The sequence below is a fragment of the Dermacentor albipictus genome, chromosome 6 (genome assembly GCF_038994185.2).
Source record: "Dermacentor albipictus isolate Rhodes 1998 colony chromosome 6, USDA_Dalb.pri_finalv2, whole genome shotgun sequence".
In the NCBI taxonomy this organism is placed as follows: Eukaryota; Metazoa; Arthropoda; class Arachnida; order Ixodida; family Ixodidae; genus Dermacentor; species Dermacentor albipictus.
The window spans coordinates 118,653,015-118,677,608 of NC_091826.1; the positions used below are offsets into that span (position 1 = coordinate 118,653,015).

At 50.1% G+C, this 24,594-nt stretch overlaps 1 protein-coding gene and 1 long non-coding RNA gene across 2 annotated transcripts in view; one reads left to right on the forward strand and one right to left on the reverse strand.

Annotated features, from left to right (window-relative positions):
* Window positions 1–443: 443 nt before the first annotated feature.
* Mkp3 (Mitogen-activated protein kinase phosphatase 3) overlaps window positions 444–24,594 on the reverse strand; it is an 82,430-nt gene continuing 58,279 nt past the window's right edge. Inside the window, exon 4 of the mRNA XM_065449598.2 lies at window positions 444–8,203. Coding sequence (XP_065305670.1) covers window positions 7,878–8,203 — 326 coding nt within the window. The 3' untranslated portion in view covers window positions 444–7,877. The remainder of the gene's footprint in view (window positions 8,204–24,594) is intronic.
* On the forward strand, window positions 8,199–9,935 carry LOC139061351 (uncharacterized). Its single transcript, XR_011515381.1, has 2 exons — window positions 8,199–8,427; window positions 9,588–9,935. It is a non-coding gene; the product is annotated as an uncharacterized lncRNA (long non-coding RNA).

The following is a 24,594-nucleotide window of genomic DNA, read 5'->3' on the forward strand; positions in this document are numbered from 1 at the left end:
AGTAGTCCTTACAAGTCATTTCAGTCATTACTAAGCATTTTAGTCTTTTCTAATCAATTGTACTCGTTACAAGTTGTCGTTAGACATAATGGTCATTTCATAGTCATTGCAAGTCATTAGTAGTCATTATTAACCTCTAGCAATCTCTATTATAAGGTTATCATTCACTAACCGTCACTATCAATCATTTTCCATTCTTTAATCTGTTTTCATATGGCGTGATGACGCTTCGCCGGACAATCTGGCGGTCATGTCTGCTCACACAAACTTTACCATGAGCCTAGAAAGGCTTTCCCCTTAAAAGAAACAGGCCAGGTGAAAGCTTTATGTAGTAAGAGTCGGCTGTACGGGTTGCCCAACACCACCCAACCACACGTCCTTCGGCGCGCTAGGCGCGTGAGGTCGCCGCAGAATCAGGACAAGCAGAGACACAGGTCAGTATGTTCATGAAAAATATGGACATTTTATTGGCTTTCCAGATGTATATGGAAATATCTCCGAGATTATAACAGTCTCCCTTTCCGCAAGGCCCCCGCCAACACAGGGGGGCCGACTTCGGGGATCCACAAAACACTCGTTCCCGTCTCAGTCCAAACACAACGTCACACACCTTTCTTTCGCGAGTCTATGCGTTTTTGCACAACAGGCACGGGCTTTCTTTTTTTTCTTCTTTGTAACAGCGAAAAAAGGAGCGCGGAACAAGGAGAAATGTACAGAACAAACATACATATACATCTATATAGCACGCGCTGATTTGTTATCACATTTTGATAAGATGAACGCAAAGAGGAGCAGGAGCGCCGCCGAGGGATAACAATTCCGGCGTTGTTTTGGCAGTCAAAGAGCGAAGTGACAATCCAATGATAGACTGCAGTTGCCTTCAAACACAGGAACGCGTAACAAAGAGGAGGTTGGGAAAGCGGGTCAATGCTCCTTTCCCTCTTGTTTTCTTTTTGACGGTGAGAGGGTGCTGCTAGCTCAACGCCCTACACTGCTTCTCTGCACTGCGCGGAAGCACTCGCTTGTCGAGGCGACCGAGGTTATAGCCCGCACTTCATCCGGGAGCGAGGCGCGAGGCGTGTATACAAATCGACATCGGGAAAGAAAGCGGAAGGATGGTTGTTCCGAAAAAGAAAACATGGTTTATGACGACTGTCTATGGATTTAATTCTAGTGAGAATAGTAGTAGAGGCGTTAAAGAAAAAAAATGATAACGCGTAACTTCACGATCCCAAGCTAGACGCCGAGCAATACAGAAAACTAGCACGTTTGGTCCCACAAGATTTGCTGACGTTTAAGATGCGTCGACTGCTCGAGGTATTTTCCCCGCAGTTGCGTCAACGCGGCTGTTTCTTTAATCATGTCAACTCGACGCGAGTTACGGATAGTCTATAAATTTTCATGGAGTTGAATGGGTGTGGTCTGAACCCTCTCCCCCTCTTTTTTTTTCTTTTTTGGAAGCCAGTGAAACATGAAGTCCGCTCTACTGAACCAAAGATGAGAGAAAGGGAAGGTCTACACATACGTCGCGCTTCTCGCGTCCGCTTGAGTCACGCTAAACGAGACAGACTCCCAGCAAACCTACGCACCCGACGCGACTTTCTACACACGGTTTTGGCACGAGTTCTCACAAGACGGCGCCGCATGCAGTAACCAGTCAAACGGCGGCACACGCCCCGCCCTATGCGTTGTGAGAGAATTTTCGCGGGAACGCTGCTAGGCCTTTTGGCGGGAACAGCGGAAACCACATGGAACGCGTTTTAGGCGTATACACGGCGTCGGCGTCGAACATCATTTCACGTTGTGCGACGACAGCGCTATGTTCTTGGCCCAGATATGATCGGCGCGTTAAAAAATTAAACCAGTATTCTCGGTGGCACGTATTTTGCTTGCTGTTAGCGTCGCGAAATTAACTCCTCCGAGACGCCGAATGTACGTCACAAAATAAGTTCCATGTGGTTGCGGCTTAAGCCCTCGGTCGCCTCGCTGGTAGAGTTGCTTACGGCAGTAGGCCGCACCTTGCCGCGCCTTAAGAAGCAAGGAGCTCAGCTAGTCGTGATTTAGGTAGGACGAAATTTCCCAGTTTTCAAACGTCTTTAACAAAGATTAACTCGCAGCACTGTCTGCTCGGCTTCCGCACGTAACAGTCCACAAACAACAAACCACGCTGCAGTGGTAACACGCGTTTAACAAAGATTGGCCCCCCGCACAAGACTGGGTGGTTGTACCAGAAGCCACCGCTTTCGCCATCACTGAGGCAATATCAAAGCGAGCTTGCCGTGAATCTCCCGAGAAAATGGGGCCACAAACTGACAAAATGCGCCTGCTTCATCAACGACGCGCATCTCTCGGTTTACCGCCAGCCGCTGAGAACGCGCTAGCGAACACAGCTGCAATGTTTATACCCGCGCGTAATAAGGAATTTCAACTCGCTGTTGGTTAGAAAGGGTTCTTCCGACCAGACCTTGTGCACTTCAACATTCCACCGTGGACCAAATTCAGGTCGAGTTGTCTATATTGCAAGTAAATGTTTTTCACACCTGTGACTGCATAATCTGCGCATCCAGTGGCTATACCACTTTCGCGACAAACCGGGAAAAGGAGAAAATTTCAATCCGCAACGAAAGCTTCACAAGTGTGACCGCCAGAGGCCTCTGTGCTACGCGGCTGCTTACGCGAGCAAGGTTGGGAAGTGCGGCAACATTTACAACGGAGGGAATCCCACCGTTTTCGGTCCGCTTACAAAAACAGCGTAAAGAGTAACGCGGATCTCGTACGAGGGATGGTGTACGCTTTTAGGCTCGTTTCGATTTTTTTTTCCGAAACAATTTGTTCGTGGCAGTACGCAAGGTCTTTGTTAGGTAGGCCACAGCGTTTTATTAACGAATAAGCGCACAATTCGGTCAGGATTGTTACTGACTACACGCAAATGACGATGAGGGTCAGCGTCGGGGCAGGCGTGCGAATATATCTCGCATGCGACGGTCTCTCGAACTGCGCAAAGCAATCGGCAAAGCTTGTTTCCTTAGCCAAACGTGCCAGGCGGCACTGAGGACCACCGCGTCGACCTTGAGGTGCGCGCGAATTCTTAGGGAAAGAAAACCGGTAAACAAATAGGAGAAAGGTTTGTACTTTATGAGAGGCCGATTAACACTTACGTGGTAGAGCGAAATGTTCAGGGAGGCCTACGTACCCTTTCGTGCCACTAACAGCAACTAATGTGAAAACGTCTAAAACTGGGTGCACCACAAAATGCGCGCTACTAGTTTCTGTACTGGATACTACAAGTTGCAACCAGCTTCAGCCATGTGCCTTTCATTTAACTACAAGAAGACGAGATCTCTATTGGTCACAGTACAAAGCTATTTTGCTTGCATTATGCAGTGGAGAACCATCAAAAGCCAGTGCATCCATATATACTTCGAGAGATGATCGTTTCCTCTGGCAAACTTTTTTTTTCAGCCGCGTTACGAGCTGAAGAATGAGCAAGTTGGGGCTAGAGCATGTGGCAGGCTGCTGATAGCAGACCAATCTGGTAAACTGTACGAGGTGTTCCTTTCTCAGAGGTGGTGCTGGTGTTGACATTCATGAACTGCTTAGTGCATAACAAACTGCTACCTTCGGAGACATTAAATTCAGGTCATACACGCAATTAGGTAACAGGAAAACCAATTAAGTTTGGGAGACAAGATGTGCTAAACATATGACAAGGTGAGTGACTGAACAGGGAGAAATTTGACAAGTCTGTCCGACCTCTAGACATCGGAAGCAGTTTGACAAGGCTTTCGCATATAAACTGAAGTTTATCCTTTTCGCCTGGCTTAAGCCAGTTTTAATGGCAGCTCGTGAGAGCCACTACTACATCAGCAGCGCCAAATTCAACTTTACACAATTTGAAGGATAAAAATTAATTACCTACTCACTTCTCAGGAGGATTTCGCCGCTTATGCCCTTCCCTGAGCTCCCGCACCACATATGACTTAGCGCTCTGAATTCCATTATCCACCTTCCTCATTGCAATGCGTAACAGGCTCTCCATACTGTTCATCTTGTTTGCACATGGTTGCACTAACAAATGAATCAACAGTAATGTGTGCATCAACAACAAAGCAACAAACAATCAGGCTTGGAAGGAAAAGTTCCTATGGTCAACGGTTTGCGTTCAACGTGCGACCAACTTCCCTGCAAGGACTGTAGGGATATGGCAGCGTGCTTTTAAAGAAAACGAAAGAACAACATACATAACATTGTGCCATTCACTTATGTACACTATTTACAGATGTAACATAATGAGTGATGCTATTTACAGGATAAAAACAATGATGGGTGGGCTGGGCAGTGAAATAGGGCTTCCCATGTTGCCATCTACAAACAATAAATGATGCACTTGCACGATTTCTTTCCCTAAAGCACAAATGCTCGCAAACTTGGTAAGACTTCTGAGCAAAAAAAGGCCTATTCTTCTACAGTTTACTTTTTTGCTATATGCTTTCTTTGCCCGGCGGCACTAAGGTTTCAATGCAGTTACTCATGCACCAGGTTGCAGGGGAAAAATTGACTTCACCAATTGTATACGTATGATGATTACATGCCATGCTTTTGTGGTAAAGAAAAGAATATAAAAGTTATTGCACTGATGAAACGTTGCAAGGAAACAGGTTCGTTCCTTTGTTCCAGATATCTTTAGGTAAACAGTGGGTAGGGCTGCACACCTACCAATAAGAAAGCATGTTCTCACATTGCCACACTGCTGCTCAGTGCCGTTGTTTGGCACAATGAAGGAAGACAACTGAAGTTGGAGGTTTCTGCATGTCAAGTCTAGAGTATGATGTGCTGGTCTATCAAAGGTACATGTCAATATGAGTGCAGGATTATGGCTGAATATAATACAGCTGGCTCGAGGACTGGTTAGCCTTAGACGAAAGATGTATATGTGTGTATTGCTTGTCCTCGACAATGGAAGGCTTTCCATTTTGCTTACCCTCACAAAAATTGCCACAAAGGCAAAGCTTTGCTTGCATTAAATGCTTGAAATTATTGTTGGCTTCATCCAAGAATGCACTCTTCAGCTTTGAAAGGCAGAACCAGGAAGACATTTTTAAACACAGTCTACGAATGTGTAAACAGCTTGTAAAATTTGCACATCCCATAAAAAAGCCTTTAAGGCAAAAGTTTGCATTTCATTATCTATAACATGCTGAAACATATACATGGGTCAGTGAAGGTTCTGTAAATTAGGTTACCTTGTCATACCGAAGCAGCAACATGGGAAGCATGTAACACAAACCCAGCCCAACAACACTGGTAACATTATAAGAAAGATTGCACTGCCAAGATCAAATCTTTAGGAACATGCAGATGTTTTCTCACCAGCCTGCAAAAGGTTTGGGCTGTGACTGAGGATTTCGTAAAGGAAACCAACCAGTCTAAAAAGCAGTTATCTTCCCAACGAGAAGCCCTTGGCATAAGCACAATCCTTCAGCACTGCCTCTTACAAACCATGCAGCCACCATCAATGAAGAACCAGGGTAGTAGCACTGCTCCAATTCGCATTGAACAACAACACATGCTAACATGCCTCGTCTGTAAGTTGAACTCTTAACATGTGCCAGTTCATAGCTATAGCAAACGACAACTGCAGTAGTATCAAACTTGTGTTTCACGAGTCCCTTGCATGTGAACCACATTGACGGGCCAAAAGCACAGGAACAGAGAGCAGACATACTACACTTTCCGGAGCTTGGGTGTCATGTTGGAGTCCCATATATAATGTCACCAGAGTTCAGCACTTTTATGCTGCAGACAGGCCAAGCATTGAGCAGCTTTATACATTCCTCACATGAAGACATCACATCAACACAGCTGACCTCATCACTTTGCAGCTAGTGGCCTCACAGTACCTGGCTGAGTGAAGTTGCTACAAGCAACCGATGTCTTGCTGGTGACACGAACTGCTTCCCTGGAATGCCCTTGGGAGGCCATGAAAGTTGCCTTTGAAGGCATTTTTTTATGGTCCACACTTTCAAAACCAGCTGGCACAGTGGTCTAGCTGAGCAGTCACTTTGTACTTGCTACGAACATGGCAGGTTCCCAGAAGATCCCAACACAATGCCAAAAATGGAAATGTCATGCTTGCCTCGCTGATAAAATGCATACTGCTTGCCTCAGTTTTTTTTAATCTTACTTTGCATACCCACTGCCAAAAAATTATTTCCTTCTTTGTGATAGTTTGCCTATCAGTGCTTGTGTGTGGCAAGAATAAAGGGCATTACAAATTAATGTACACTGAACTCACAAACCAGATATTTACTGGGACATTGTGAGCATCTTTCACATACAATAGTATTGAACAGAAAATACCTTTTGATAATGAAGAAATTATTTTGTTTCTATAGCATTCCATTTAACATGCGATTACTGAGTTCTACATTGGAATTGGAAAGTAAGGGTTTGAGCATAATGGAGGCTGCAAGACATCAAATTTAAATTTTAGTAATAAGTTTTCCAGGACATGTATGTCCAGTGTAATACATAAGGAAACTACCTCTGGGTCACTGCCAATGCCGAGTTCATACTTGGCACAAACTGGAGCCTAACCTAGTCAAGTCTTGCCTGACTGAAGCAAGTGCTTACATGGCACTGAACTTGTACAAGGGTCGTCAGCACCCTTCCCTTGTGTTGGAAATCTTTAGCCTCGAAACTTCTTCAGCACAGTTGGTAGACATGGTTGCACCACCTAATAGGCCCGGATGTGCACAAGAAGCTCCTGGCACAGACTTGGAGAGTAGACGTTTTCCAGCAGTTTGCTGCAAATATCTATTTCCCACCGCCAGTCCCCTTGGCAAATGTTGGCTGTTGTCTACTTATCTCAGACTAACCGGTGGCCGTGGTAAGGCACCCAGTTCTTTCACAGGACTAGTACTCGGTGTCCAAAGAGTAACTGTGCAGTGAGAAAATTTGAAAAAATATGATGATAATGACCCACTGTGGTTGCTTAGTGGCTATGGTGTTGGGCTGCTAAGCACAAGGTCGCGGGATCGAATCCCTGCCACGGTGGGTGCATTTCGATGGGGGTGAAATGCGAAAACACCCATGTACTTAGATTTAGGTGCACGTTAAAGAACCCCAGGTGGTCCACATTTCCGGAGTCCCCCAATACTTATAATCAGAAAGTGGTCTTGGCACGTCAAACCCTATAATTTTTATTATGATAATTGTGAATGACATTGCAGTTTCATGTGCGATATTATAACGTAAGACCTTTGGTTTGTGTGATGTCTGTGGGGTGCACTCAAAGAATGGGTGCATTCGAACAATCCTCACATATTGCCACGGACAGCCACCCACCATAAACGTCCCAGCAAATGTTTAAGAACATGCAGCATCGTGCGCAGACCTGTCTTCAAGGCGGTGGTGGACATACTGAGCATCTCATATAGTCCCTGCACTGCCGCAGCCAAAACTTGAAATAGCATTACCACGATTTCTACTGCACAGTTACTTTTTGAGCCCCCAGCACATGGAAATCCGCTAAAGCAGATGTTCTCCCAGAATTTGGAGCCCACTTTTGTTTTTTGTTGTTGTTGTTCTCTTCATTGCATCTGCAACCAGGGCTTGAAAGGAGGCGGGCGAGGGCTTTCGCCGGTGGCTCCACCGCTCGGGGACCCAGGGGGCTGCGCTGACTTCGGCAAGGCCCTGGCGACGACTCAGACGGCTCCGTCCCGCGGCTGCCGGTGGTCGCGTCCGGCGGCGGGCGAGGCCGCCGCCGCGCCGGTCTCCTCGTCGTCCTCTTCCGACGCCGGCTCGAGCACGGGCTCGAGCTCGTCGGGCGTGACCGCGGGGGCGAACTGGAAGCGGCTGCCCCCGCGGGCCTCACGCTACGTCCACCGGTCCAGGTCGATGCCGGAGTCGGGCGTGGTGCGCGTCGGGGACGTGAAGTGGAGCGCGCGCCGGCAGCGGCACGGCGTGTGGCAGCAGCCGCACCGCTGGGGCCGCAGGTCGAGCAGCTGCTCGAAGTCCAGCAGCTGGCCGAGGAAGTTGAAGTTGGGCGCGATGTTGGCCTTGCGCTTCTTGACCAGGTCGTACGCCTCGTTGAGCGGCAGCTTGTGCTTCTGCATCAGGTAGGCAAGCGTCACCGTCACCGAGCGCGAGACCCCGGCCAGGCAGTGCACCAGGACCCCGACGCGCTTCTGCCTCGCCTCGTCTGCAAAGAGAGGGACACTCGTTACGGCTGGGCGTGTCGTCGCGTCGAAGGGAAGGCGGCGAATGGGACGCCGTCAAAGACGACAGTCGTCATCACTCTTTACAACGGGCGAACTTGTGCACGGCTAGCCACAGCAGGCAACAGCCACAGAGCGCGACAGCGTCGGCTATTCATGCACGACTCGTCGTACCATTCATCGCACGTGCTCCCGTGCGTTCTAGAAAGTACGCCACTATTCGCTTCGGGCACGCAATCTGATTGCACAAAGAGTATTTACGACTTTCGAGAAAGTTCCGATACAGTATGGCCCGTCCTGCGACGAGCGATAATAACCTTGCAACAATGCTGGCAGCGCAAGAAACGGTCGCCGGAAATGCATCCAACACTGTTAGAGTACTGCTATTCGGTACGCACTTGGAAAAAAAAAAAACAAAAAAACACGGATAGATGTTTTACATTTTATACATAAGCTGAGAACATAATCAAAGAAAGCTCGCACTGCTACGAAAGAATGCAGTTGTCAGATCACGATTTCAATTATTATTAACTTGCCTTTTCATTGCGCCGCCGCACCTGCTGCTACAGTGCACCAAGAGCAGGTGTAGGTCGGCACATACAGTCATTGTAAAAGTTTACGTGCATCAAGCTGCACATACCATAGCAAAACGCGCACTAATACGCGGAAGTCAGCGTCGCCGTAAAATTTATATAAAAACTCACGCTCGACTTATGCAAGCTCAAAACGACTAAAGTCGGTAAAAAAATGTTTCCTTTAGATACTTTCCCACGCTTTTCCGCGGAACCATTGCTTCGCCTCCGACTTCAACTACACCTGCACTGCAGAAGTCCGAAGAAGCGACGCTTAAACGGAAAAAAGGAAAAGCTACAAGTTTTCGTGTCAGCATGGCCTGACCGGCGACGGGCTGTGTTGTAAAAGCTGGCGGTCTTCAAGACGGTCGCCTAAGAGTCATCTGAAGCACGTACGGCGAAAGGATTCGAGCGAACTAAATATAGCCCCTTCGACGAGCAGATTCGACAGAAACGGAGAGAGGGAGAGAAAGATTTAATGAGAAGCAAAGGCAAAGAGGGTCGGCCTAATGCACATTCCTCTAGCAAACTAATCTGCACTCGGGAAAAGGGCGACTCTTCGGCCTGCCGCCCAGAAGTTTCCATGGCCGTTTCCTTCTAAATTCTAGGATCTCGCTGCCTAACCAAGTGTTAGGAAAGAAAGTGGGGGAGGGAGGACGAGGGGCGGCGGGTGTTTACTGCAAGGTACACCAGATGGCGTTACGAGAGCACGCCGCGCGAACCATTTCATTAACGCATAACGTTCAACCAGTCGTCCGACTACTTCGGAATACTAATTCATTCACTCCAATTGCAGTGTACCCAAACGGGTGCCTCTTGGCGCCATGATCACGGAAACGACGACTAGTCGTCTTGTCCAGACTCCATGCCTTCTGCACTCTTCGACGAGGGAGAGACAAGAAAAAAGTTAAAATAAAAGGGAGGTTCGGCGCGACTCTCCCTTTCTTAATTTTTTTTTTCGGCGCGTTTCCAGAGCGTTTATCGATCCGAGTAATGGCTGCTCAGGCTCTCCGAACGGATCGGAACGTTCTCCTCATCCATGCTCCTTCGGATGGACAAAATTTGAATAATTCAGCCACCTCGCAGGCTGGACCTCTTTCTTCATCCCCTGGAGAAAGGATTAAAACACCCCCTCTTCCGGTAAGCCTCACCCACTGTAGGCGCCTGAGCGCACGTCTCTGCCGCTGTACGCGAAAGTGCACGAAACTCTCAATCGGCCGATTTGCTTACGCTCGAAATTTAAATAATTCGGGGCTCCTTTTACCCGTCTGTCCCCGTGGGGGCCTCCGTACGGGTTCTTCGCACGGCACGCGTCCTTTGGTGGAGCTTCACCGCACGCTTCGCTTGCCGTGCGCCGAAGCGCGCAATATGGGGCGCGGAATCAAGTTCCTCCCAAGAATAGCTGCAGAGTACTGGCGTAGGCGTAGCTTGGTGACAGGGAATCGTCGACCTGTAACGACGTCCAGGTAATAACGGCGAGACAAGTGCGCAGTAATATCGTGGATAAATGAAATCTGAACGCGCCATATCACTTCCCAACAACAAGGGTTGGTAGATCGAGCTGCGGCAAATATTAGTGGACGGATCGGCGCTTGATGTTTCCGTTTTTGTAGCAAAAACAAAAATAAATAAATAATAACAATGACTGAAAATAAAAACGAATATTATCCTGGAGCGTAATCCAACAGCGAATTTACAAGAGTGTGTGTGCGTGCGTGCGTGCGTGTGTGCGTATGCGCGTGTTTGAGTGTGTGTGTGTATCTCGGTTGTCTGCACTGTTCGCGCTTTGCTTTTGCACAGTGGTACAAATCTTGAGTCTAGAACGCGCTCCTGAGGGCCAAAGCAGCAGCGCACCTGCCAATTCCTCTCGATTTTTCCGGGAGACTGCAAAATTCCGATCAATCGCCCCAATTTCACGAACACGGCCATAGATCTCCCCAAGAGCTGCCCCACCGCAAAAAAAAAAAAAGATGAAATAATAATGAAAGCGTGACGCTACGTTACTACCACGCTTTGTCGTAACCTCACTACGGAGTAGACGTTGCCTTTTGGTTTAGGTGCGCTGGCGACACACCAACAATCAAAGCCTGCTGCTGGGTGAGTAGGTTGAATGTAGTTAATACGTATTAGAATGAGGAACAAAAAAAGCAGCGCAGGCGCTTCTTCTATCCTGTTCTTGTCCGTGTGTTCCAGTTCACGATGTGACACAATTAGGAGCCCCGTCGCCTCCTCCTCCTCCAGGCGTCTTTTCTCCTTGTAGCGCTAACACCAGTGAACCAATGTCGCGCACGCTCTCTCTGCACCCTCGAAAGCCTCAATTCCCATTATTTCTTTTCTCCGATCGTCTCGGACGCACCGACGGCCACTCCACACACCGGGCGTGCGCCACGCTCCCCCAATGCGCGTCATCCTGTCGCGCGTCACGCGTAAATAGAAGCGGATTCGGGCGTCGTTACACAACGTAACGCCGGCTGCGGCCTCCGTCGTCGCCCTCCCCGCCGCTGCCTCCGCCAAGGTGGCAGCCCCGCACGGCGCCGTCGCCGGGAGGCGAAGCGGTCGCCGCCGCTCGCGTAGTGAGCCTCGTACTCGAGAAGAGGTGTCGGCGCTCGAGTTGCTCGTAAGCCGGTGTACGTAATTAGGCAAGAATGGTTATCGGTGGTTTGATAACGGTGGAAAGCGAAACGAAGTGCCACTCATGGCACCGTAACTTGTCGAGCTTGGACAGTTGGCCATTAACTGCGGCGAGAAGGGGGGAATCGCCTCTACAAAATCGACATAGAGATACTGTGGTGTTTCGACTGACCTTAGGTTGCCTTCAACGTAACGACTGTTGAGATGCGATTGGATATCACGCGTTACTTCTGTATATGGAAGGGTGTGAAAAATAAAGGATGAGGACCGAGAATAACGGAAAGAACAGAGCAGCAGGAGGAAAGCTATGTAGAGTTCAAAGTAACTGCAGATAGTTTTCCTCCTTATAATTGGTAGCGACGAACGGACAGTGGGGGAAGTCCTCTACGTGCGCAAAGCGTTATTTCGCGAAGGAGAGAAAGTGCGCGCGCACTGGTGTTATCGATGGCTCGACATGGAATGGCGACAAAGCGAGTTCCCTAACGGTGAGCACTTCCCTACGAACAGTTTCATCCTGCACTCCGTTCTCACACACCGCGTGCGCCGCAGCAGAAGAAAATTTGAGCTTTTTATCAGCCTGCCGGTAACGAAGGCAACGCTGCGTACTTACACACATGTTTTAATCATTTCTCCGAGAACTACTTTGCTCCTCGGCGTTGCCCACGGGGCAACTGCACGCAGCCATCCACTGAGCCAAGGCTCAGCCGATGTTCAACGGTGGATGTACGGACGCCAAAGGATTCCCTACGCAAACAGTAAAACGAATTCGTGCAAACGATGACAGAGTGCCGATTCTGCTCCTGAACGTGCTCGATGGAGCGAAGCACACTCCGACAGCATTCTGTCTTTAATTACCGACGACCACTGCTAGTTGGGGCACGCATTAGGGGGCAACAGAACATGGAACCCGTCGCTCTCGTCCGCCACAGGGGTGGCCACACCCAAAAAAACGCGTAGACCACACGGGATCCACCGTGTCTCCTCGGGTGCGGTCGCGTGGACGATTTAAGGGCGATATGCGTCGCAATGGAAGTCGATTCCACCTCGAAAAAGGGTGGTGGATCGCGCCACCACATTCCAGTGGGGGCGCATGTATGATGGCGCAAATTTGCGTGAAATAAACTTTAACAATGATGATCCCCTTTGAAACGGGTTGGTAGAATGCGCCACGAGATTTCGGGGCATTATTTAAGTACACGTGTAACTTTAGCAGCGCTGGTATAGCGACGTCTACTGCCGGTTTATTCAACCAGAAAGGGGACGAAAGCGCAAAGAAAATGGATTTCTTCTTCATGCTGCGCTCATCTAAGGAGCATAATTTTTAAAACTAGTTTCCATACGTTTCACATTTGCCCAACCTTTTACACCTGGCAAATGAATGTCACACGAGACTGTCATTATACAATGGCAGTCTTGTGCGTTGTGGCTGCAAACTCGACGCCACAAGAAGATGGCGCCACCAGCGGCGACGCACAATCGTACGTCTTCCAATTATCCCGACAGACGAGCGAAAACTCTTCATTAAGGCGACGGGCGGCGTTACTCCGCGAGAACGTGACGACAGCGGTAATGGGGGACGTGGGCGCGCGGGAAAAGAAGGCGTGGCGCAACGCAAGACCGCCGATTGCCGGTCCCTCCAGCGGGAGCAGCAGCAGCGATTGCGCTTTGTCTCGGTCTTCCTCGAGAACGGGCTAACATCGCCAGCAGACGGCAGGCAGGACGAGGAGACGAAACTGTACACCGGTACAGACCCTTACGAAAGCCGTGTGTTATGGCAACAGCCAGACTGTTTGGAAACTGGCTCTTGCGGATTATAAGCTCTAAAAGTCACGGCTACGATTCTTCTAGGAGGACCTGAACGGTTTCATTATCGTTGCTCTTGCACTATTTACATACTCTTATAACTTAACTTACAGATAACTTTTAACTTACATGCTCTTATAACTTAAAGAAAGAGTGCGCTGCGGTTATACTGACTTTGTGTTGAGATGTAAGTGGATACCGCGCACGATTTTTTTGCTATGGGACGCGGCGCGGGATCCAGTATCGAAATATGGGTACGGAGGCAAGCAACTGTGCTGAAAACGTGAGGTCTGTATATTATTGTTTGCTAAAGCTTAATTAAGAGTGCTCTAAACAGAACGCCTGGCGAAAAGGAAGAAATCGAGACATCCAATATATAGCGCTGAAGTTATGATCATTTAAAGCGAAAAGCGCGAGACTCCCTTAAAATGTACCGACCATAGTGACATTTGCGTAGAGCAATGTAATGAGACTATAGGAGAGCTAGCCGGTACATGGCTTTGGGAGCAAACGGCCCTAAAGACGTGCCATCGTGCCAAATATGCACGTCTTCTCTTGTCAAATCGATTGCTCCTACGACAGCTACACTCGCTAGAATTTTTTTAAGGAATCGCTGACGGTCTCTGGCGTAAAATACCGAATGCAAGCGGGCTCACGCAAGTACAGCTGGTCGAGTCTGAACTGCAGTCTGCTGTGGTCAGGCGAGCTTGGTTCTAAATCTATATGCATAAGTTACTTGGCCGCGGAATAGTATATCCGTGTATACTTTTGCTCAGGAGCGTACGCATACGTATACTAATGCCTACTATGGAACAACCGGCTTTGCCGAGCAGTGCACTTTACGCGTCAGTGAAAATTAAATCACCCCGGTCTCGTAAGTGCATCTGCTTAACTTGCAATCTGCAACGTGGTTATGCTGCTCGACGTGCATTGACTAACGACCGCTACGAAATGTGATAAACGCAGGGGGCCTATCGGTGAAACTATCGGCGAAACGGCACGTTAGCACACATATAGGTCCGCGAGTTTACGGGTGGGAGTGTGGCACTCTCGGAGGCAGGAGAGCAACTGAGAGAGAGAGAGAGAGAGAGAGAGAGAGAGAGAGAGAGAGAAAGGCAAAGGAAAGACAGGGAGGTTAACCAGAGATTATCTCCGGTTGGCTACCCTGTTCTGGGGGAAGGGAAAGGGGATGCAATAGGTGAGAAAGAAAGAAAGAAGGATAAAAAAAAGGGGAAAAAAAAACCTAAGCACACACACGCACGTACACACGAACTATTTCTGTGGGCACTGTCACGCAACCCGCAAAGGCATTCCTAGTCTTACGCAGTGTCACCGTACAGTCCTGCGCCACACAGTGTACTGTCACAATTTGTCAGAAAGTCCCGTGTCTTTCAAGTATCGCAGCAGCGCCTTCATAGCGGATCGCGCTGATGTTCGCGTAGGCCAGGTTCCAAGGATCTTGTCTTCTGTCATTGGGCGCTTGTCCAGTTTGTCTAAGGTGAGGTGTCTAAGGTTTGTCTAAGGTGTCAGTTGAGAGAACTGTCCTCTCAACTGAGGGAGAGCATGTGGTCATATACGGATGGACGGATGCCACCGCCGCTTGTTCCGAGTGTCGACGGCTGTCACCTCGACATGTGAAGCGAAATCGATATCACATGCGTATCCATAACACTCTTGACAGCTGCATCACCTTTCACAATGAATAATTCAGCTTCTTATATTTACCGTTTACTTATCGTTAACCTCTAGTCATTTTACATGCGCCTCTGCCAGCAGGCAAGCAGCTCGCCCTCTTTGAGACCACGGCTTCGCCCACTCAACACCGAAACACTACAGCCGAAGCGACTGGCGCTTCTTACTCCGCAGGGAAACGGAGCTCCCACAAATGGCCCCAATCGGACAGGGAAGCGAGCGCATTGTTCCCGTCTGCCATGCGGCGCGTAGCTAAGTACAGCACAATAATTCAAATACAATCGAGGCACAGGCGCGCAAACAGAGATCTCTCTTTCTCTCTTTTGTATGCTACCTGTAGGCGCAAATACAACCATTCAAACCAGGGCTACAATTCGGTTCACAGCTTTCACTTGCCCTTCTCTGGGCAAACAACACTCCGCCTTTACAGGATCGCGAGCGGTAGCTCACTTATGCTATCTTCGGCTGGTCGCTTCCATCCCCCGAAGCAGAGTCGGGCAGATCCGGCGTTCCCCGAGCTCAGAGGTAGAGGAGGAGCGCGCAAGCCAAACGTGCGACTCGCTCTCGGAGGAGGCAATGGCAGATGCTAAACCACGTGACTACTACCAACGTCCGATGTTTCGCTTGTCGAAAGCTCCCGGCGCTGCCGGGAAATCCGGCGGACGCGCCGGCGGGACGAGCGTTCGTCGCAGTGGCCTAGGTTACGGTGGGCCGTCGCCAACAGCAGCAACGCGGCTCTGCGATGACGTTTCAATTTCGACGACTGCTCCGACGACAGGGCTCGGAGCGCCTCAGAGCGCTCAAAGGTGGAGGAGAGCAATCGAGAAGAACCAGCCGAACGCAGGGCGGGCACCATCTTTCAACCAGCCGAAGACAACGCCGCTCGCGAGAGCGCTCCAGAGCGCTCAGAAACGACCAGTCGAAGATGGCAGTAGTAATGCGATTATGAGCCAACCGGGCTATGGCGCGGCTGACGGACACTGCGAGTGCTATACCTACGCGAACAGCGCAAACGATCAATATTAAGTGAGAATGGGGGTGAAAAAAAAAAAGAAACAAAGAAAAGAACACTCGCGCGCAGCACCAAGGGCGCACGGACAGACAAGCGCGCAGAGATAGCAAGCAGCAGCAGCAGCGCACGCTCGAGCAAACAGAGGAAAAAAACCGAGCGGCCATCGCTGCTTCGACAAGAAAGTCCTTACGGGCGAAATTTTACGTTCGCCACGAACTGCCAAGCTGCCAACGAGCACGGCGAAAAAAATATAATAATAAAACACAGTCACGAAGAGGAGAGACGTGCCTCGCTCCCCCAGCCCACTTCCTGGGTCGATAGCGGCGGCGCTCAGCGCCCAGGATGAGCCTGTTCGCGAGGCAACGCGACGCCGACGTCGGCATCTGCCAAAGCGGCCGCCGGGAACCGCGTATTCCGCCGAGCGGCGTCGTCGATAGCGAGACAGGCGCGCTCAGTGAATGGGCGCGTGGACACGCGGCGATAACGGTGCATCGTGCTTTTGCTTCTCCGTCGATGCAGCCGCCGAGACGAGTGACCTTGCAACTTGTTGTTCGCCCTGCAACAACGCGGACGGAGTTCGTGCTAGACAAAGCATGTGTATATATGTGTATTCCGCCTTTTAGGGAGAATACTTTCTTTTAAGAGCCACTGCCGCATGCAAAGACACGCGCGCACTTTTTTTTTTTTTTTTTGCAGATGCGTACTACGCGTTTTAATCTCAAAGTTGAAACAAACAAGCGGTTCAGTGCCCGCTTGCTTGACAAAGAGTGCTGCTGTCTCTTGAATAGCGCCGTGAAGAACCATAGTTTCCACAAACGAACACTTTCGACCAAGGATTTGAGAACGACGTATACTCGTTTAAGAAGCACGCAATGCGCTCTCAATTAACGAATCGAACTGAGACAGAGCATGCGTACAGGTAGGCGTAGCACCTCTGCTACTCTTACCTTACAGTGGGGGAGAGAGAGAGAGAGAGAGAGAGAGAGAGAGAGAGAGAGAGAGAGGCGTGGGTCGACAACAAGCCGCAAAGGCAGACCGGAAACGCGATAACGGAGCAGCGCCGCGCGTTTCGGTGCAGATGGGCGCCATTGGCGACAGCCAGGCGCGCCGCGAATAACAGGAAGAGCTCTAGGGGGGGGGGGGGGGGGGGGGCACACAACGGGGATTTCGCGCCTTTGCTATTTTATTTATTCATTTTTCGGCGGAGTGGCCCGGCATTCCGTTCCTGCTATTTCTGCCGCTCACAGGTGTTTCCTTTCTTTTTTTTTTTATTACATGTAGAAACGGGGAGGTAGGCGACGTCATAGCCGGGCTAGAGGTACTAAATGAACAATAAATAGCAACGCTATACGTACACACGTATCTTTTGTAATGGCCGAAGAAAAAAACAATATAAAGGTTATCGCACGGCGCAAGACAGGACTTTCCGTATCGTTTCTCGGACGTTGTCGATACGGTGCTTGATCTGTTGCCCGTGTTGCCGCCCAGCCTCGCGTAAATCAGGTTCTGTGCGTGACGCGAATACTGGCGCACATTCTGAAACTTGCGCCAGCGATTACGCTGGAAGATTCATTGAGCCGTGCATAAATAACCGACGCACCTGACCCGCAGAATCAGATTTTCGGCGATCGACGAGGGTGCTTTGCCGGTATCGTTATGCTGACCGTTACTTGTTTCGTTGGCCACACGTTCGCCGAGTAAACAGTTAGTTTCCACGACTCGCGTCGCGCTACCGTGGTTGTTCGCCGTCACTACGACGTGACAATAATAGAGGGTTATGGCTCGGCCAGTGGCGTAGCCAGAAATTTCGTTCGGGGGGGGCTCACTTTGCAGCTCGGCCTGCTCCTTATAAAATTAGTCGAGGGATCAAGACATACATATATATATATATATATATATATATATATATGTCATTCAACAACCTTGTTAACATTTTTGTACATATGCAACGAACAGGGGAAAATCTCAACGACGCTTTCCTTTGTAAGAATGTATTGCGCAGGAGCAGCTGTCAGCGGTTGTTCATTGCGAGTAATTGCTCCGAAATTGAAGTCGCAACAGAGAGCACATATAAAAAGCAGGAGTTCTGCAACATATAAGAGGGCGAGTCAAATGAAAGTGAGCCAATTCGAATATATGACAAACCGGGTACTTTATTTAAAAGTAGTCACCATGAGTATTTAGACACTTGTTCTACAAACGAGTCGCGTAATTCCCGTATCATAAAACTCCTTGGATTGCTGCCTCAAAAATCGGTAAATGACTACACGTCATCTTTCGACACGAATCTGGTTCCCTTGAGCAGTTTCTTCAAATTTTACCAAATGTGGAAGACGCAAGGCAACAGGTTTGGGCTGCATGAGGGATGTTGCAGCGTTTCCCACTTGAACTTTGCCAGTTTTGTATTAACCACATCAGCGACGTGGGAACGGGCAATGTCGTGAAGGAAGCTGTTCCCAATGCTCAATTTTCCACGTCGTTTGTTCTTGATTGCGACACGCAGCCGATCCGACCTTTCACAATATCTGAAACGATTTAGAGTCTCTCCAGGTTTAGAAAATTCGATCAATAGAGGCCCCTAACGATCTAAAAAGAAGTCAACGCTTTTCCGGCATAACTGACGGCCTTTGTTTTCCTTGGGAGCGGTGAATTCAAATGTTTCCACTGTAAGATTTGCCGTAATGTTTCAGGCTAGTAGTAGCGGCACCATGAGTCATCCCCGGTCACAATTGCAGACAAAAAGTTGTTACCCTCATCTGGGGTTCTTTGACGTGCACTTAAATCTAAGTACACGGGTGTTTTCGCATTTCGCCTCCATCGAAATGCAGCCGCCTTGACCAGGTTTCGATCCCGCGACCGCGTGCTCAGCAGCCGAACACCATAGCCACTGAGCAACCACGGCCTTTTCAATTGTGTTGGGGGGGATTGCACGGTGGCTTTGGCCCGGCCGTGGATCGTCTTTGTAACTTTCATGTGCTTCTTTGAACAGTTTGCTACAACGCTTCTTAGTGGCCAATGAAACGCAATGTTCAACGCATACGGCAGCCATACGGCGAATAATTTCTTTTTGGGAAACTACTTCATTTGTCAAAAACCTCACGACACCAAGCTGTTCAACTTTTGAAGTGTCCATAATGTCACGCAACCATGTTAAACCCCGTGTATGAGAGCATTAAAGAACATTTAACCTCACCTCTGCATGTCACTTGTAAATGAGATGCGTATGTGCTACGCGCATGCCTCGAAAATAATGAACCGAACCATTATTGCGCCGGGCGGGTTGTCTCACTTTCATTTGACTCGCCTTCGTACATTAGAAATGCGAAGATACGATGGAATATACAAATGTGAAGATACAGCTTGATACAAGGCAAAAAATTGTCACTGGAAACAAAGTTAACTGCGCGTATACACAAAACCTCGCAACAAGATGTTTAAATATACGCATAAGCCTCCAATAAATCTACGTACCTAAAAAAAAAGCCACTATATATAATGCGACAAATAAGGCAAATAAGCAGGTTGCGCAACCACAGATTCACAGATCACAGCATCCCCCCCCCCCTCCCTCCACTCCCAAAATGTATCGCGTGCGACGGAAGGCGGCGCGCTTCCTCCCCGCTTTTCTCCCTTGCGCACACAAGACTCAGCCACCATCATCGGCTCACCACCTCCCCTTCCCCCTCGCACGCTTTCACTCGGACATAGAGCATGCGGCGCGCGGTCACGATGTTATCGCCCTTGGCCTTTATTTATACGGAACATGAGGGCAACAACAGGAATGCGCCTGGAGTCTTCATAGAGCTGCTATCGCAATAATAAAATAGTATCCGGCAACTGAAGCATCCCGTCGTCCATTACTTTCCGCAAAAGAAGAAACAAAATCGAACTTTCACCATGCGAAAATTCGCTGCGCCGCAATAATGTCTTCTTATTTTTTTTTTTTTGTGGGCGGGGGGCGGCGAAAAAGTATAACGCAAAGGAAAGCATGTTGGCTACAATCGAATGCCTACTTTGGGCACCTAGTGTGGCTACCGAACGATTATCGAAGAAAGCGTGTGAAGCTTGGTCCACAGAAAACCATACGCGTACGGCTCGGTATCCTACACCGGCGAGACAAAATTTTCCGGAGTGGTTGCGCTCAAGCGAACGCGTTGCAATCCATCGAGTCCCCGCAGTGCTGGCGGCGAGCGACTATGCATTGTTTCTTTTTCTCGTCTGCTAGCCAGAAGGCGTCCAAAACTCTGCCAGGCGAAAATGCAGTCGGCCAGAGAAAAACAAACGCGCATCCAAGTGCGCCGCGCGGTTATCGATGCAGCACGAGAAAAACGCATGCGCTCTTGCTGGATCGGAAGCCCGCGGGTTGCGAGAACAACAAAAAAAAAGAATGAGAAAGAAAGGAGAAAGAGGCTCAATATATCCTCGCGAATAAAAGTCTAGGTAGAAAAATAAATAAGAACTTAGTTACGATGGTGGCTTTAGTGTCTTGACATGGATGTTTTGGCGCAGGTGAAAAAAAAATGTTTATATTCTTTTCTGGGACCTGATGGCACAAATGAACCACCAGAACGCTTTTTCTCATTGGACGTCGCTGCGTGCTTTGTCAACTTGTCTGATAGTATGTTGATTTGGCTTGTCTCGTTGTATGGCCCGATGTACGACTTTAGAAAAGTCGATGCACCTTTCGCGTCAAATGTTTACAACAGCATTAAACCCAAAAAGTTCCGGAATCGAAAATCTAAAGCACGACTTTGAAAATGTCAATGGACCTTTCGCATCAAAATGTTATGAGAACTTTACACCCACAACGTTTCAGAATTGAAATCCAAGCGCTTCGTAGATTCCGCAGCCTCCGCGAAATGCCGAGACGACCCCCGCTCGCCTTCAAAACGCCTTTGAAATTTTGTGCCCGGTGGGGCTCCTTGCGTTACGATATGTGACTCCCCATGCATGGGCGTTGCCCCGAAATCCAGCCCGATTTAGCAATGTTCGCGCTAAAATGTCTTTTCGAGCGTGAATTAAGAACATTCTAGACAAAATCGAGCATGATTTCTGGCGCCGGGAGTTGTTTTGGTCGGCGGCACATGACTGCACGAAAAAATTTCGGGGGGGGCTGAAGCCCCATAAGCCCCCCCCCCTGGCTACGCCCCTGGGCTCGGCGGATTTACGGGCCAGCGGAGACGCCACTGCGCACGTGCGGTACGCTGGAGCAGAGCGCGCCCTAGAGGATGGGTTCCAGCACGCTCCAGCTGCGGCTGCTTTTATGGAGCGGCCCGCTCGCTCGCCGGTTTCGTCTCCCCAGCGGAGCGCGCGCACAGCGGACCGGCGTTTTCGCGAAGCGAACATGGCGACTACCCGCACGTTCAGTGGCGTTGTCGTCGGCGTCGTCTTCAAACGCGGCCCTGGCTCGTCTGCGGGCGAAAACGCCTCCGCGTCCTGCGACAGGTTTCTGCAACGACGCCGTCTGGCGACAATTTTAGGCGGACGACCGCCATCGAGAACCTGAAGCGAGCGCACTGATCGTTTCGCAGTTAAGTCCAAACGTTGTTCGACAGGTAGCGCAGCAAAGCGCTGCGCTTGGGCGTGGTTGCCACGTCCACCCGCTACAAAGGGTTGGCCACATCATCATCATCATCATCATCATCATCTCCTGCGCTCGCCCGAGCGAGGTCGCTGTGCTCTTCCATTCATGCGGCGCTGGGACCACTCGCCCGTAAACCCGTTGAGCTATAGTAGTGTGAACTGTATGAAAAGCCGTATATTCCCACACAAACACATGTGATAGCATAGTGTTATGGTCAACGTGGCATATGGGCCTTTTCGAACAGGGTGCTGCTCTAGTAAACATCCTCTCCAGACGGCTGTTTGTGTCGTCGCTTTGTTTTCACCTTATATCTCCGACGGGTGTCGGACGAGGTGCGGAGCCCCACAGCGGCGGCCGTTGCGCCTATCTCGTCTCGCTGTCTGCTGCTACTGCACCCCCTACCCCCGCCGCCCCCGCACCTCCCCGAGCCACGGAAAATTCCCCTTCGCGGACAACTCGACGCGGCTGCACAACAGTTCTCTTCGAGTGAATGTCAAAGGTCAAGAGGCCCACGCAGGCAGGCAGCGAAAACGACGAAGCCGCCGATAAACGCAACAGCACTGTACTTGCGGGCAACTTTTTGCGACGATGGAGGGAATCCTACGGGGACGGAGCCTCTGCACGTGTGTTACCGCTCAAAGCCGTCCGACAACGTTTGACACAGTAGTATTAATTGGCTGTTTATTTAAGTAATTTGATAGACAAGTAAAGGAAACCGAAGGCAAGGAAGATTGCTGCTAACCGCAGCAAGTGTCTAGCGCAGTGTGATGACACCCGAACCGCCATCGGCAGCGAAAGAAGGAGAGGAGGCGAACACGCGGATGAACACGTCGCACTACTTTCAGACGCTCGAGCCCTTGGGCTTCAAGGACACTACAGAATATCTGGCCGCGCAAAATAGTAAAAGACGCCTGGCGTATCGGTGGCGTAAAGACCTGCATCACGAGGAGACAGTTTGGCGACAATAAATCTTTTGCAGGTTTTTATGGTTTGTTAACACAAACCCATAGATGTTAAGGACCGACAATACACGTAGAAAGGAGGCAAAATAACGTGGTTGATGGCGCCAGCCACCATCCCCGCTTCGAAGGGAGTGTTCATAAGACCATCGTGCATCATAAGTAACACTTGCGGTAATGCCTTGCGTTAGTGCCAACTATTATATCATGCGGCAGCGGTGCATGGAGACATCCTGCGTTTGAGGCCTCACCCACTCCCTGTCCAAAGGTAAGACTGACGAAGAAGCCGTCACAGCAGCAGAAAGGCGACACCTACAACGAAGCGCCCCCTCGTTTCATCGGGCCCACTTTGACTGGCGAACGAGGGTCGACGCGAATGAGGAGAAGGAAGGGCGGATTCCGCAGCTGTTAAAACATTTCCATTATTATATGCACACGCACGAGGCAGGGTGTACAAAGATCGGGTAAGACAGGAACAGGCAAACAAGAACGTGCGTCGAGACAAATGCATGCGAATACAAACACAAACACACTGACACACAGGCACAACGAGTCTTCTTTTCAAGTCCCGAAACCGTGCACAGCCCAATTATGGTCCGAAAGGGATAAAACGGCGTTGCCCAATGCCCTCAAATCCGTAGCGCGGCCGCTCCCTGCGGTACAGACGAGCAGCAAGGAGCCCAACAAAGCCAGCGCTATGTTTTCATCACGGCTCGCCAAACGATGGAGAGGCTCGCGCGATGCTCGTTTTCTTTTCTTTCGTTCTTCGAGAAGAAAACGGGTTTGATCTCCGCGAAATGGAACCTCGGGAAAACAAGGGCTTTGCAAATCTGGCCGCGTTTTCTCGGCAAAAAGAAAAAAAAAAAGCCGCGCGCCCGCGCAATCCTGGCTGCCGAACGCGCGTTACCGCGCGCGGACCCACTGCGCTGTAGCTACACCGCGGTGCACGGCTGTTACGTAAGGCGGTAGCAGCGGTAGGGGGGAGAGAGGAGGCGCTCCGCAGCGAGGGAGGCCGCGCTCGGCGAGGCCATCGATCGACTGCGGCTTGTCTCCGTGCGCCCCGCGCCCCGCGGCGACAAGCCCGCCCGGGAGGAGTTGGAAGACGCGGCGACGATCGCCACGACGGTGTTCCTCCCCGCGGCAGCAGCTCGGCGGAACGTGTTCTCTGGCTACAGTCGGTTCACGGCGCGGACACTGCGGACACAACGACAGTCCGAAGGCGAACGCAGCGGCGTTCGCCCATTCGTGCGTGTCCGTTGTGTTAAGCCGTTGTGTGGCCAGTTAAGCTGTGGGAAATGTGTCTCAGTGGAGGAGGGCTCCGCAACAGTGTCTTGACCAATCGACGTTCCTTACTGTTAGTCTTCGTGCGCCTCGGGTTGTCGATTAACAGTCACTCGCTCTGCCGTATCCGCTTGCCGCCCGATGAGTTCCGATGGTAGAACGGCCGCGTCGAGAAAGGCGCTGGTCCCTGGTTCGACTCCTGGTGAGGACGAATGCATCTTGAACTGCGCCAAAACTATCTCGGAAGCTCCGCGTGCCAATCTCGGGAGATCGAAAACGTCCACCCATCGCAATAAAACAGGCTCGTAAAAAAAAAAAAAGCCGTATTGAATGTCTATGTCCAGAGCTAGGGCTCGAGCATCCCTCGGGCGCTTCTTTTCACATCGAGCTTGACGATGGCTCCCGCTTTAAACGCCGCTTCACCACACCGGTCAATCTGACGAACACATCGGTCGTCGCCGCGATTGAACAGAAAAAGTGAAAAAAAAAAGAAGGCGAACGATTCACGCAACGCAGCCGTTGGTAACGGCGTGAACGTTAGCTCAGTCGGAGACACAAGCAAGAAAATAACAGCCATGCATGGAAACCGCCATTTTCCCGCAGACAACGTTGAGCTTAAAAAAAATAATAATAACGGTAAGGGGGGAGGAGGGGGAGGAGGCGATGGAGAAAAACGGAAACCAGAGGGTGATAAAAGAAAAAAAAGGCACCGAGGGAGTTCGCGCACACAAAGGCGTCGAGAAAGCATCGGAAGAGACCGAAGCGAAACAATAAGAACGCGGAATGCGGCGGCGGCTGGATAAAAGAACAAACAAAGGCAGACGTTCAGAAGCGTGAGCCC